The sequence below is a fragment of the Anguilla anguilla genome, chromosome 18 (assembly GCF_013347855.1).
Source record: "Anguilla anguilla isolate fAngAng1 chromosome 18, fAngAng1.pri, whole genome shotgun sequence".
In the NCBI taxonomy this organism is placed as follows: domain Eukaryota; kingdom Metazoa; phylum Chordata; class Actinopteri; order Anguilliformes; family Anguillidae; genus Anguilla; species Anguilla anguilla.
Genome location: NC_049218.1, coordinates 11,461,760 through 11,474,384, shown reverse-complemented (window position 1 = coordinate 11,474,384; position 12,625 = coordinate 11,461,760). Strand labels below are relative to the sequence as shown.

The 12,625-nt window shown below is 45.2% G+C and overlaps 1 protein-coding gene across 2 annotated transcripts in view; it reads left to right on the top strand.

Moving 5' to 3' along the window:
• The window catches only part of slc35f3b (solute carrier family 35 member F3b), a 51,230-nt gene that overhangs the window by 22,269 nt on the left and 16,336 nt on the right, over positions 1-12,625 (top strand). The window contains exon 1 of one of the 2 annotated variants that reach the window (XM_035399671.1): positions 3,455-3,769. The exons of the other annotated variant lie outside the window; for it this stretch is intronic. Within the exon in view, the coding sequence (XP_035255562.1) occupies positions 3,694-3,769 (76 nt within the window). The 5' untranslated portion in view covers positions 3,455-3,693. Of the gene's footprint in view, positions 1-3,454; positions 3,770-12,625 lie in introns of those variants that run through there. 2 annotated transcript variants of the gene reach the window in all.

Sequence of the window (12,625 nt, the reverse complement as noted above, 5' to 3'; positions counted from 1 at the left end):
TGGTAGTAAAAAAAAACACATAAATCCCATGAACTACTGTAGCACCTTCTTGCATTGAAATTTCCATGGTGCTTGACAGTGTGCAGGACTACTGTTACAGAATAACAATCAGCAAAATAAATCATGCCTTGACATTTTACAATTCATCACACGCAAAGTGAAACCAAATGGAAATACCATTTCGTAACTGTTATCCCATATAAAACCGAAAATAAATGATGACAACCTAAGGAACTTTATATGTATTTATTCAATTTGAAGTTAAATAATGTCCTGTGTTTATAATAACCGATTCATCCGGAATCTTCTTAACTGTGAGTTACACATTGTAGAAGATGGCACTAATATTATTTCTTTACTTCTATATCATACATTTAGTAGTCACTTTAATGAATGGGTATAAAAAAGTAATACTTGCTCAGATGTGGTACTCAAAATCAATTTGAAGCTAAATTAAATTTTAAACTAAATAGGAGGATGGAAAATCTTCCCTGTGAGATCCCACAGATAGGACAGCCCAGGCTGCAAAGCACCTCACACCAAGGAGACTCCCAAACCTCCGCCACCGCTTGGCAGCGGTAAACGTTCCCGGTGCCAAGCTATTTTACAATTCCTGTAGCTTCTATTTAAATCTAAACCACTTAATGTGTCAACCACATAATATAGCCAGCTCATTATAAATGCAGGTATGGCATGTTACAAAGTGGTTTTAGTAGATGAAGTTATATATTTTGATTATATTCCTATTTTATCATAAACCCAATGAGAAGTGCTTAAGGCAGTCAATTTAATGCTATGCGTGTTTATAGAAACTGTATTCAAATCATGCCAGAGTATTTAACAGTTTGGCAGTGACATAATGCTATCGTCAGAACGATCAAATTGATCATTTCTAGGATGTGTGTTGCAATGGTTATGTATTTGCATTATATTATGTTGGATCATTTTATAATATTGTATTAAATATTATAACACTTTCCAATCAGGTGACGTGAATTGGCATTAACTAATGTAGTTGTTATATTCGTTTAATCTTTCAGTTTGTGTCAGCTGTGCAATGTGTTGAGATTTCTGTGAAATGCGCTTTAAATAAATGATGACTTGACTTGACTGTATTATTTGTGACTGTCTTGGCTTGGAAACCCGAAGGCATTTATCATGTTTAATTAAAATACAATATTGATTTGCCAGATTTTACTGCTTTGTGGTCAAAGCGTGACTTGTTGGGTGTCCCTCACTGAATTTCTGAGTGGCTACTGCAGTACTGACATTGTACCACTTCAGGGCCAATGTGCCTACAGAGCAGTGACTGTTTACTGCTTTTTCATGACAAAACACTTTCTGTTCCACATACAAATGCGCTTTATATGGTTACTGGTGGCTCCTAATGCAGATGTCTGATTATGTGTGTATGTGTGTGTGTGTTGTCCAGACCTTACACCTGACTGCTTCTGTGCCTTCTGTGTACAGAGATTCTATACAAGGATAAGGTGGGGTGATAAATGGCAGAAAATTTAGTTGGTATTTAAGAGAATAAGAGAGGGAGTGTGGGAAGTGTGGGAGGGAGGATCAGAAAGGATTTGAGACGTGTGGTGAGTGTACTGAGGAGGAGATCCTAGTCCCAGTTTCTCAGCATTTTATCTTGTGTGAGTGGGAGTCTGGTTGTTGAATTATTTATTTGGAGCCTCTCAGTAGAGGTGCACATGCGTGCACAGACAAAGATACACACACACATTAATGTATATACTGTAGACATACACACACCCACGTATGCAGAAAGGAAAATTTGGCAAAACCCAGGCCTGAACCTGCAAAAAGCAAGCAATTGAGGTAAAAAATATATATTAAAAAAAAACTCCCCAGTGGGAGGAAAAACACTCAAACAGTGGCAGGAAATAACTCCCCAATGGGGAGAAACCTCAGAAGGAACCCAACTATTAGGTGGGGAGCCCATCCTCCACTGGTTGGGCTAGTGTAATGATTAAGATAGAATGGAAGGTTAAAGAAATATAATGAGGATTTATCAGAGAAAATATATAAAATGGGTTGGGCATGTTACAGTCTGGGGTAGTTAAGCTAGCTGGTAAAATAGGGAGCCCGAACAGGGATATGTATAGTAATATGCAGTTTAGAGGGGCAGGTGATGCATCTAGGCCTGCAGGTTGCATCATGGTGTGGGCTTGAACCAGGCGAGGGACAGGGCTGGAGCAAACTCAGGGCAGGGGAAGGAGCAAAGGCCCCTGGGAAGAAACTAAAGAGAAGAACATTAAGCGTAATATAATTGTGAGAGTAAGTGTTGCATATGTAGAGTCCTAAACGGTCCAGTCTGCTATGCTGTGGCAGCATGTCTAAATGATGAGAAGAATGGGGGGGTGCGCAGAATCATTAGAGCGACCCTGAACTGCTAGTGACCCAACAAGGCACAGAACAGCAAACTTGAGCGTTTGCATGCAGTGGCAGGGAAACAGCAGTCAGCTCAGCTCGCATAACAGCTCCATTGTCCTGATTTACTTTTCCCAGGCATCTTTAACAAAAAAGGGTTTGACTAAAGATGTCAGTTTTGAGCCTAGACTTAAAAGACAGAGAGTGTGCCTGCACCTTGAACATGCAAAGGAAAATGATTCCATTAGAGAAGAGCTCTGTTGGAGTAGGCTCTGCCTCCCATTGTAATTTTAGACATGCTTTTAAAAGAAGGTGAATGTTATTTAGCAAATGACAAAGGATAAGGGATGTGAAAAAATGAGGGTAGCACAAAACAGGAGACAAAAAAGACTGTAAAGACAGGAAGAGAGAGAGAGAGAGAGAGAGAGAGATGGGCAACTTTTAAACATTTCAAATAAATTATTGGACCATTAACCCTAGTTGTGTTGCATATAATACTCCCTTAAAGTGAAAAACTGCGCTCTGAATTTTTGATCATGAAATCAAGGTCAATTTGCTAAGCTGACTTCCTGTAGAGGGGCCTGCAACAAAATCATACTTTTTGTTAGGAGTGTGTGTGTGTGTGCGTGTGCGTACTCTGCTTGTGTATGTATGTGTATGTGTGAGTGAGTGTGAGTCCTTGTGTGTGTGAGGGCTAATTGCACCCAGCTGTTTACACAAAAGGCAAGCTGATAGTAATATTGGCCAGGTTCTAGTAATAATTTTGTGATTGTGTTGCTTTTGTTGCCTATTGCTTTAATAACGGCGTTAAAAATACGCTTAGAAAAGCCTTGCGCTCAAATTGCTGCCGTGCGCCCAGATATATAACCCGCTCGTCCGCGCCTGTCCCATTCAATCTGTCACTCGACCCAGAATACATTGATATAGTCTTTATTGATTTGATCAATCCCCGTCCTTATCCGACTGCCCTGCAGCTTGCTGGGGGAGTCCACGGCAAGGGGTTTGGTTGGGCTCATCAGGACTGGCCTGGGTTATGGACGGGAGGGTGGTGCAGAAGAATGGAGTGGGTGGGCGCGCGGAGCCCTCGTGACGTGATGGAATTGCGGTAATCCCTTATGTTGAGCTAGATGGCCCGGCGCGCGCGGGTACTGCATTAGAGGGAGGGGGAAACAGAGAGCGAGGAAGGAGAGCAGAAGAAGGGGAGAGGGAGAGGAGACGCTCAATTCTCTTTTAGCCAAAGCGGCAGTTGTGACATCAGCTTCAGGGATGTAGCCGAAGAGGGGAGAGCTCCTCTCGCCCGAGCTCAACAAAATGAAGAAACATTCAGCCAGGGTAGCCCCACTGTCTGCCTGCAACACCCCGGTGCTCACCTTAACGAAAGTACAAGGTACGCGCTAGGAATTTCATATTGACCTATCGTGCATGGGTGCAAAGTGAAGTTCCGTAATAGGGTCGGTGTGATGGAATTTCTCGAGAATGCATTAATGTACGAACGAATTTTGGGCTGCCTATAGTTTAAGGTGTTGGTTTTAATTTTGGGGATAAATTAAATTAGGAAAGTGTGCATTAAGGGTTCTGCTCATGAAACGACGCTGGGTGAATTGTCTTGCGCTTATCAATTTGAAATGCGAATTTGTTTTCCTGGACCTAAAGCTAAATGGAACTGGGCACACTGATGCACGGTAACTTTTAACGCAATACAAGAGCGCTTAGAGCAATGCAGAGGAAGAAATAAAAAAACGTCGTCTGATTGTCATTTGCGCGTGACGGTCAAATTAAGGGCAGGTGCTGATCTCTTGAAATTTTAGTTGAAGAATGTGCCGTTTCATTGATTTTACACAAGTCTTTCAGACAAAACTAATGTGTCGCCAGCAAACCGGCACCCAGCTTTGTATTCGTGTGTCTGTGCGCGTGGGGAGGAGGGTGGGAGGGGGAGGGGGGGGATTATGTTTTTGTTTTCTTTAGTCTACCGATTTGTTTTTATTTCAAATCCCATAATTAGTTACCAAGTATGGGTTGCGGAGTGACTTCGTTTTAAGGTAGGCAGCATGCTTTGGCAAACACCCTATTTGTGTTCTGTTAATGTATACATCATATGAATAAATTCAATTATTTTTGTGCCGTTTTCAGTCTGCAGCTGAAGGTTAAATATAGAAAATGTGCGTATGCAGAACAATTCAGGTTAAGTAGCCTACCGTGCTTAAGATGCAATGGTAGTGCCACATGAAGGAATTGAAGCCTTTGGTTTATAAACCCAGTTCCCTTGCCACGATACTAAACCTCCACCTGTTTACAGGAGATTGTGTAGACAGGAACATCTCAGGGCTGCGTTGGGGGTGCGGCCTTTTATTGTTGACACTGGAACCTTTGCCCGTAAAAGGCAGTTTCCTTAGAGCCCAGAGACGCTTCGCTCTTTCATTGGGTTCCCTCAAAAATTCTTGTCCTAGGGTTTCAGCTGTCTACTCAAACGCCAGGAGGCTGTGTGTGAGTTCAGCTGCCATTGGAACACAACCAAAACCCTTACACAGCAATGCCGTCACTTCTCTGCGTTCGCTCAGCATTGGGAGACGTGACTGGCTTCAGAGTGAAGGGATGGAAGGCGCTCGGGGCAGAAGAGGCTTGTGATGGAGCAGGGTAGAAGCTGAAGGAGGGGGGGAGGTTTCGAGCGAACGGGAGGCGACCTGAAAGATTCGGTTGGACGAGCAGACGGGAGAGGCAGCGGTAACGGGGGGGCATGTCGTTGGTTCCCGGTGGATTGGGAAGGGGCGGTTTCATCCTGCGTGTCAGAGCAGAGGTGGGGTGGCGGCTGCGTTCCGGCGTGTTCTCCGCAGGACTACGTGAAGTCCGGGGGCGACCGGGCGAGCCTGCGCTTGTGAGGGAGTTCCCTCCCGTTCTGCGGGTGAGAGGATTCACGCGGTGCTCCCCGAGGACCCTCGGCGCTCGCCGCATCTTTTCCTGTTTGCGTGGGAACGCCGCACGCCGCACGATCAATCAAACCGCACCCCCGTGTTACTACGTGTGATGTTGCAGTTGGGCATGCGGTAGAAGATCAGCGTTTACCTTGAGAGCTGTGATGTGGCTTACGTACATAAACAGAGCCCTTTTAACAGCCGTGTGACATATTTCTTTTACGTTCATGAATAAATGTATCTACTTTGGCCAGCTGTCATAGAGCAAACACAGATATGAATCATAATACGTCACATTGTTTATGAAGATGTCGCGTCGGCTGCATCGTGATCCCGCTGCGTGTTGAAAAGGTGCCACGGACTGTAATAAGGTTGTAAATACTACTGCCTCCACATTACTGGGCTGGTCGTTTGAATCTGATGCTCTAGCCGTGTGTGTTTTGTCATGTTCACAAAGATCTCCACCCACTGATACCCTAGCATTACTCCCTAAAATCCAATGAGAGTTAAAGAGATCCACGGGGGGTTGATCTCTTTTACTCTCTTCAGTGCTTCTTCCAGTTTTTCTCCATCTCCCTCTTTCTCTTTTGTGTTCTGTTTTACTCCTCCCCTCCCACTGTTTAGCTGTTTCTCCCTGTTTCCTCATCCCCATGGCTCTCCTTCACCCCTGGCTGGTGGCCAGACCGAGCAGTTCTGAGATAACGATAAGAAATGAAGGTGTAATGAGCCTCTTCCCTTTCACAGGGCCTGCAGCCTCTGCAGTGCAGTGCCCTTATATGGCATGCTCTCAAGAGCATGATTTGTTAATGAATCAGCTGTTAATGGACTGTATTATTATTATTATTATTATTACTGTTATTTACTATGGGTAAAATTGCAGTGTCCCATGCAGGCTTCAAACAAGTGACCTGCCATCGTTCTGCCCTCTCATCATTGCTGTTTTCCTAAGTAGTCATTTCCTAAGAGCAAGGAGACAATGCAAGGAGATGTTTTATGGGTCCTCTGAGCTCCCCGGTATTTTACACAGGGCCCTCTTTCAGTGATTGTTGAGCTCTTCATTTTAATTTTGTTTGTGATTTATCCCATGCCTCCCTGAAAAAGAGACCTTTCAGGGTTTCTGAAGTACTGAAACTGTGTGTGTGTGTGTGCGTGTGCGTGTGTGTGTGTGTGTGTGTATGTATGTGCGCGCAAGTTGGACCCAGTCCCAAATGTTTGTAAGTGGGAGGATTTGGGAAAGCTCCTCTCTGTTGATTAATTACCAACACTATAGATTCCAGTCTTTAAAGCTCTTACAGTACTTATACAGTACTCCCCTAGGGACGGATCCGGTTTCACTGGCTGCCAAAACAAGACCGCTGCGGTGTCTGCTTTTTACTTTAACCGCGACTGCGCTCCATATCCAGTGAAAGTGATACTGCTTGTTTGCACAGGACGTGTCTGCACGCTGAACACGTGTTAAGCTGAGTTCTGTGGCTCATGCAGATACCTAAAGACAGGGCCGCTTGCTGACGTGCTTGTGTTTAAATCGTCTGCTCGTAGGGCACCACTTGCAGGTCTGGAATCCCTGGCACTGTTTTTACGGCTGCGATCACTGTCCAAAAGTGGCCCAGCGGCCCAAAAGTGGACCGGCCCACCTGCCATCTGCCAGAATTGCCAGATGGGCTGTCCGACTACGCAAGCCGCTGTCATAAACTCCTGATTATGTGCCTAATATAGTAGATTAGGTATGGAAAAAAATGAAGCATGAGTGATGTAATGGATGCGACACTGTGTCCTGTGGTATCTAAAACACTACAGCGTCATACTTGCGCATTACGTGCAAAAGGAGCTGTCAAAGATTCCAAGAATCACAGTAATGATGATGATGACTCAACCATGTGAAATGAACAGCTCCCTGGCAAACGCAACGGACTCAAAAGCTCATTTGACTCATTTGAAGCTGTCACTCCCACCCACTCTACTTAATGAATTTTAAGACAAAGGAGAAAAATGCCTCTCATACAGTTCCCATAAGGCCAGTGGAGATGTGAGCTTCCTGCATTCCCACCTGTAGGGATGGATGTTTTCAGTCCCTTAAGGATTCAGTGGGTTGGGTGCGAACATCTGTGAATGAGTACTTATTTTTATGAGTGAGTGAATAAAACAAGCAGGTGTGAGTGTGTAAAACTTGGGAGTGGTGAACTAGGCCTGAGAGATAGCTCAGTGATTCGGTTACTCAGTAGAAGGGCGAGTCTGTTGCTGAATCACAAGAATGCGTGGACACTTTGCATTTGTAAGTAGGGGGTGAGTGAGTAATCGAGCTAATGAGCTGTCAGCTGAGCGAGTGAGCGGGTAGGGGAGAGTAAGTCAGCGAGTGAGTGGATGAGTAGGGGTGAGTCGGGGTGAAGAATCACAGCCACATGTCAGTATCTACCCAGACAGGGTTTCCTGTGTTGATCCCTGCTCTCGAGGAAAGCCCTGTGGTGAGCTGCTCTGCCCACAGACAGCACAGCAGTTCTCTGTTTTACTGGTGAAACACTGGTGTGAGAGAGTATTGATCCAGTTGCATTAACCCTAAGTCCAGAGCCTAACTTGATCCCTGTCCCTGACGTGAACTATCATATCGGAAATGACAGGATGGAGAGGAGCCTTCGAACCCGAGCCAGGCTGTTCCTCTTGTCTCTCTCTGTGCACCGGTGGCAATGCAAACAGGTTCCATTTGTACTGTTAGCGCTTTAGCGGGAGGGCTGCCCCAAGACATTCATGATGAATTTAATTAAATGAAGGCTATGAAAGTTGCATAGAAAGCAACATTGCCGCAAGGTCTTTTCCATGATTGGAAATCGTCGACAAAATGCAAAAGCAAAAGTGCTATGTTCTGTAATTCCGTCGTCGAAATTCGCTGTAGAGTTCTGACGCGCGTGCTTTTTCAAAAATATTATCCGGTTCTGAATCAGGGGTGACCAGTTGGGGCTGAAATAACCCACGTGCCCCGGGCCTCATCCCTTAATCCCGCATTTACATTCTAAGCGAAACAGGCGGGAGAACCCCCCTTTTCAGCAGTCAGTCAAACGCTGAGTGAAATTCCCTGGCAGCAAACGCCCTTATGCATTAATTCAACAGGGAACCTGCAGCCCAATATTTAGAATATTGATCAGCGGCGGAGCGGTGGGAATCCTGCCAGCTGAATTAGCCGCCTCGCCTGCAGCAGAGGGGTTAAATGGGGCGGTGGTGACAGGGGCTGGAACATTTTAATTTAGATTACTGGACCTGCAGCGCTGGGTTGTTTTCTTTTTTTTTTGTTTTTTTCCTTTCATCGGATAGTCTATTGCATGGTGATTTGATTTTGATTGACAGGGTCAGTGTAGGCTGATGTCACAGCTGAGTCTTGTCTGTCTGTCACGCTGCTCGTCTGCCTCCCGACTGCGTATTGTGCCTCTGCTTTCTGAATGCATATTGCTGCTGCCTACTCAGTGCAGGTTTGCCTGTCGGGCCCCAGGTTCACCTGAGGACTGTATGCAATAAAAAGGCATTCCACAGCTTATTTTTAGCCTGCACTGGGAAATCATTGCTTGCGTTTCGCATAAATTTATCCTCTTTTTATGTATTTCTTTCTCTCTGCCTATTATATAAAATATTATCCCATTAGTTCTCTTAACCAAGGGCAGCGCCTCTGATCGATAAATGTTTATTCTGCTCGGCTATTCCGATGGTGCGCCAGTCACCTGCTTTTGAGCATGAACGCAGCCTGTTAAAATACGCTGCAGCTGAAAAGCCAGCACAGGAGTCCTTCCTGCAAGGGGAACGGGCGTCACCCGGCATGCGCTTTTTCTTCCTCTGTTTGTTTTGCTGCCCCCCGTTTCGGAGTTTTTTCTGCTCCGTGCTTAATGCGAGACCACGATCGATGCGGAGGAATTGTGGGATGCGAGGTGGAGCCGTTGTCATAAACATTCGGAGGCGCTGGCACCGGGAGAATGCCGCCGGAGGGCTGGGGATTGATTGTGGCCGCGCCTTCCCCCGAACCAAACAGATTGTCAAACTGAGAAATAATCCCTCATCCATGCAGAGGCGACAGGCTCGCCTCCTCCCACCAACCGCCACCCCGTTCTGTGGCCCCAGCATGTGCTGTCACACAAACCAGAGAGCTACCACACTGGGAACCACACGGGGAACAGTGTCTTAATCTGAGTGTGGAGCGCAGCAGCTGTTTTTATTTTTATTTTTAAATCTGTAGGGAGCTGTCTTTATCTTGGTAGTGTTTTTTTGTTTTTTTTGGGCGGGGGGCGGGGGCGGGGGCGGGGGGGGGGATTATAGAGGGTGGCAGGGAAATGTTTGCGGGTTTGGAACCATGCCCCTCCCTGTCGCAAGTGTGTAGTTGAGTCTTAACACAGAGTTGTTGTTGTTGTTGTTTTTTTTGTGTGGGTTTAAGCCAGACCCTGTGAGTGGGGAGGGAGGGAGGAAGCAGAGAGGATTGGCTGCCGTCAGCTGAGAGAGCTGCACTGCAGAGAGAGTAGGAGAGCGGAGGGAAGAGAAGAAAACACCGCAGAGAGGGAGAGACGCTGAGAGCAGGAGGAGGGAGAAGAGAGCAGCGGGGAGCCCGTCCTCATACGCTGTCCCCCTGCCGTTTAGTGAAAAGCAACAGAGGCGGACCCCCGACACCACTCCACGGCAGAATGCTGTGCTTGAGAATATTTAATCAAGAACGAGGCTCCATGAGCCTAAAATGGGCAGGGCTGCTGCTGTGTGTTATCAGAGCATCAGAGCAGATTTGGACCAATCATTGTTGCTTTGCTGTAGAATGCAAAACGTTTTGTTTGGTTTAAACATGCCAGTGATTGACAGCTTATTGTAGCTTCTGCCGTGATCCCTCATTGATTCCTTACGTGATCCCATGACTCATTCAGAATGTGCTTCTGGAGGGTACCTGCCAGCACTGGTTAGAAAAGTGTTTGTCTCATAATTTGTTCTTCTGGGCACCAAAGTCTGGAAGTGGAACACCAGGAAAACTTTGGGAAAACGCTATCTGGGTTCTTAACAGCAGAGTGGATCATGAAACGTGGGTAAAGATAAAATATTAGGAAATTTTATATTTCCATTCCTCTAGTGCAATCACAAACCCGCCTGCATGTCAGTAATGTAAGCTTCTGTCTTCTGCATTTCAAAGGCACAAAAATCCCTCAGTCTTTCTGGATGCCTTTCTGAAATACTGCAAGTACTACCATAACAATTATGTCATAACTAGGGCATTTTTAAAATGTAGAATTTATGACTTGAAGTGGCATTTACATTTTAGGTATTTAGCAGACATTCTTATCCAGAGCAATATCTATATTTGCAGAGCTTATATTTTTTTCACACAATTTATTCCGCTGGATATTTACTGATGAATTTCAGGTTAAGTACCCACCTGGGAATCAAACGTACAACCTTGCAGTGAAGCTAGACAACATTTCAAAATATTTCACTGGGACCCGTCGATTTGTTTCATTATCTAATTGTAGTCATTTGTTGCTTCGTAACGTTTGTGTTATGCCATTTCCAATGTAGGCAGGCTGCAACTAAGCGCAAAAGACACTTGCTGTCAGGGAGAAGTGTCGCACGGGTTAGGGGAGTGACAGATGAGGGCGCTGTATGAGGTACAGCACGCTGCAGTCCGGAGGTCAAGGACAGTCTCTCGACAGATCTCTCGTAATGATCCGTTTGCCGGAGAGACGGCCCTGCTTCACTGGAGAGCCTCAGCGTGCCGCTCCGCTGATGATGCAAATGAGAAGGTGAAGGAGACGGTGAGAGCTCAGCCGCCGGAGCTGGTAACGCCGTGCTCTGTGGGGACCGCGGTGCTCTGCGCTCCATCAGACATGTGACCCGTGTCCCTGGGCTTACCCGACCAACACCTGCCCTGCGTTGCCTAAATATATGCCTCCATATGCCATCAGACTGCAGTCAGAAAACATGTAGGTGATATTTTACTCAGAGTATCTCGGTGTTTGTAAGGATGATGGGGGGGGGGGGGGCATGTGCTTTGTGAGGTAGATGAGGATGTTTCTGTTGGCTGTTGGGTTCCTGAGAGGTGCCCAGGGCTGGTGTCCAGCTCCAATTGGCTGAAAGTGCTTAGCTCAGTCTCTCTTGCCTCCACCAGCTCTGATTTGCTTGGCATGTTTCGCTGCATTGGAAGATTAAACTTGCTGCAGTGTGGAGCGTTGGCCAGCGCGACGGATTCATGACGGGAGCCCATTAGGGACAAACTGCACAGCCAGGGTGACCTTCAGCTTGAGTTTGAATAGCCAGCAGTTGAAACTCTGTATTATCTGTGTTATGCGATTATGGATCCTTGTGTATGAGTATGTGTACAAAAGCATTTGTGAATGTGTCAGTGTATGTTTGTGTCTGTGTGCGTATGCATGTGTAATTACACACCATGCCTAATTGCTATTCTGCTGAATACACCTCACCTCAATGTCCAATATTTTCACACAGAATATACCATCATTTCAAATCTGCTCCACAGTACAGCCATTGGTTATTCCATACGTGGTGTGTGAATGTACAATAAATCAAATGTAATACAATTGAATGCCGATTGTTGACGGGACAGGAACATACAGAACTATTTAGCATTTTTAATTCATCCTTTGTAATTAGGGTCTTGCTTTTGTCCATTGATCCCATGAGAGAGAGTGATCACTTAAAGCACACCCCCAGATGCTGGAGAAATCCCCTTTAGCAGAGACTTTGAGCTGCTTTTGACAGAGGGCCTTGAGATTGAGGACAGAATGTGATTTTATGGTGATTTTATCAGCTGAGACTAATGAGGGAAGTCATCTCATATAGTTCATTTTTAAGATTAAGGTAGACTTGTTTTTATAATTGCACATAGCTTTTCCAATGAAATGGGTATTCTTTTCTACTCTTAGTAGCGTAAATCTAGCTCTCACATATATATATATATATATATATATGTTGTTGCATCTGTGGCTGTCAGCACCACCATGTTACTCACAAGATGATAATACACAGCGCTATGCAATAAGAGACAGCACTCTAATCCTATTCAGTTTATTTTGCCAAAATACTGGTCTTTAGGAAACAGTGATTCGATGTAATTTGCTGGCCTGTCTCCATCAGTCTGCTGAGAAATTGTTTTTACTGAACACCGAGGGGGGGATTAATGAATGAAAATATTTTTGAAGACATTTATGATTAAACATATGTTTCACTGGAAAAACTGAAATACATAAGCCTATAGTCTTATGTCCGAAAAGTGAAAAACATGCATAAAATTTAAATGTATGTTTTTTGCCATCCGTCTGATGAGAAATGGCATTTACTGAACAACCAGCTTGGAATAAATGAATGAA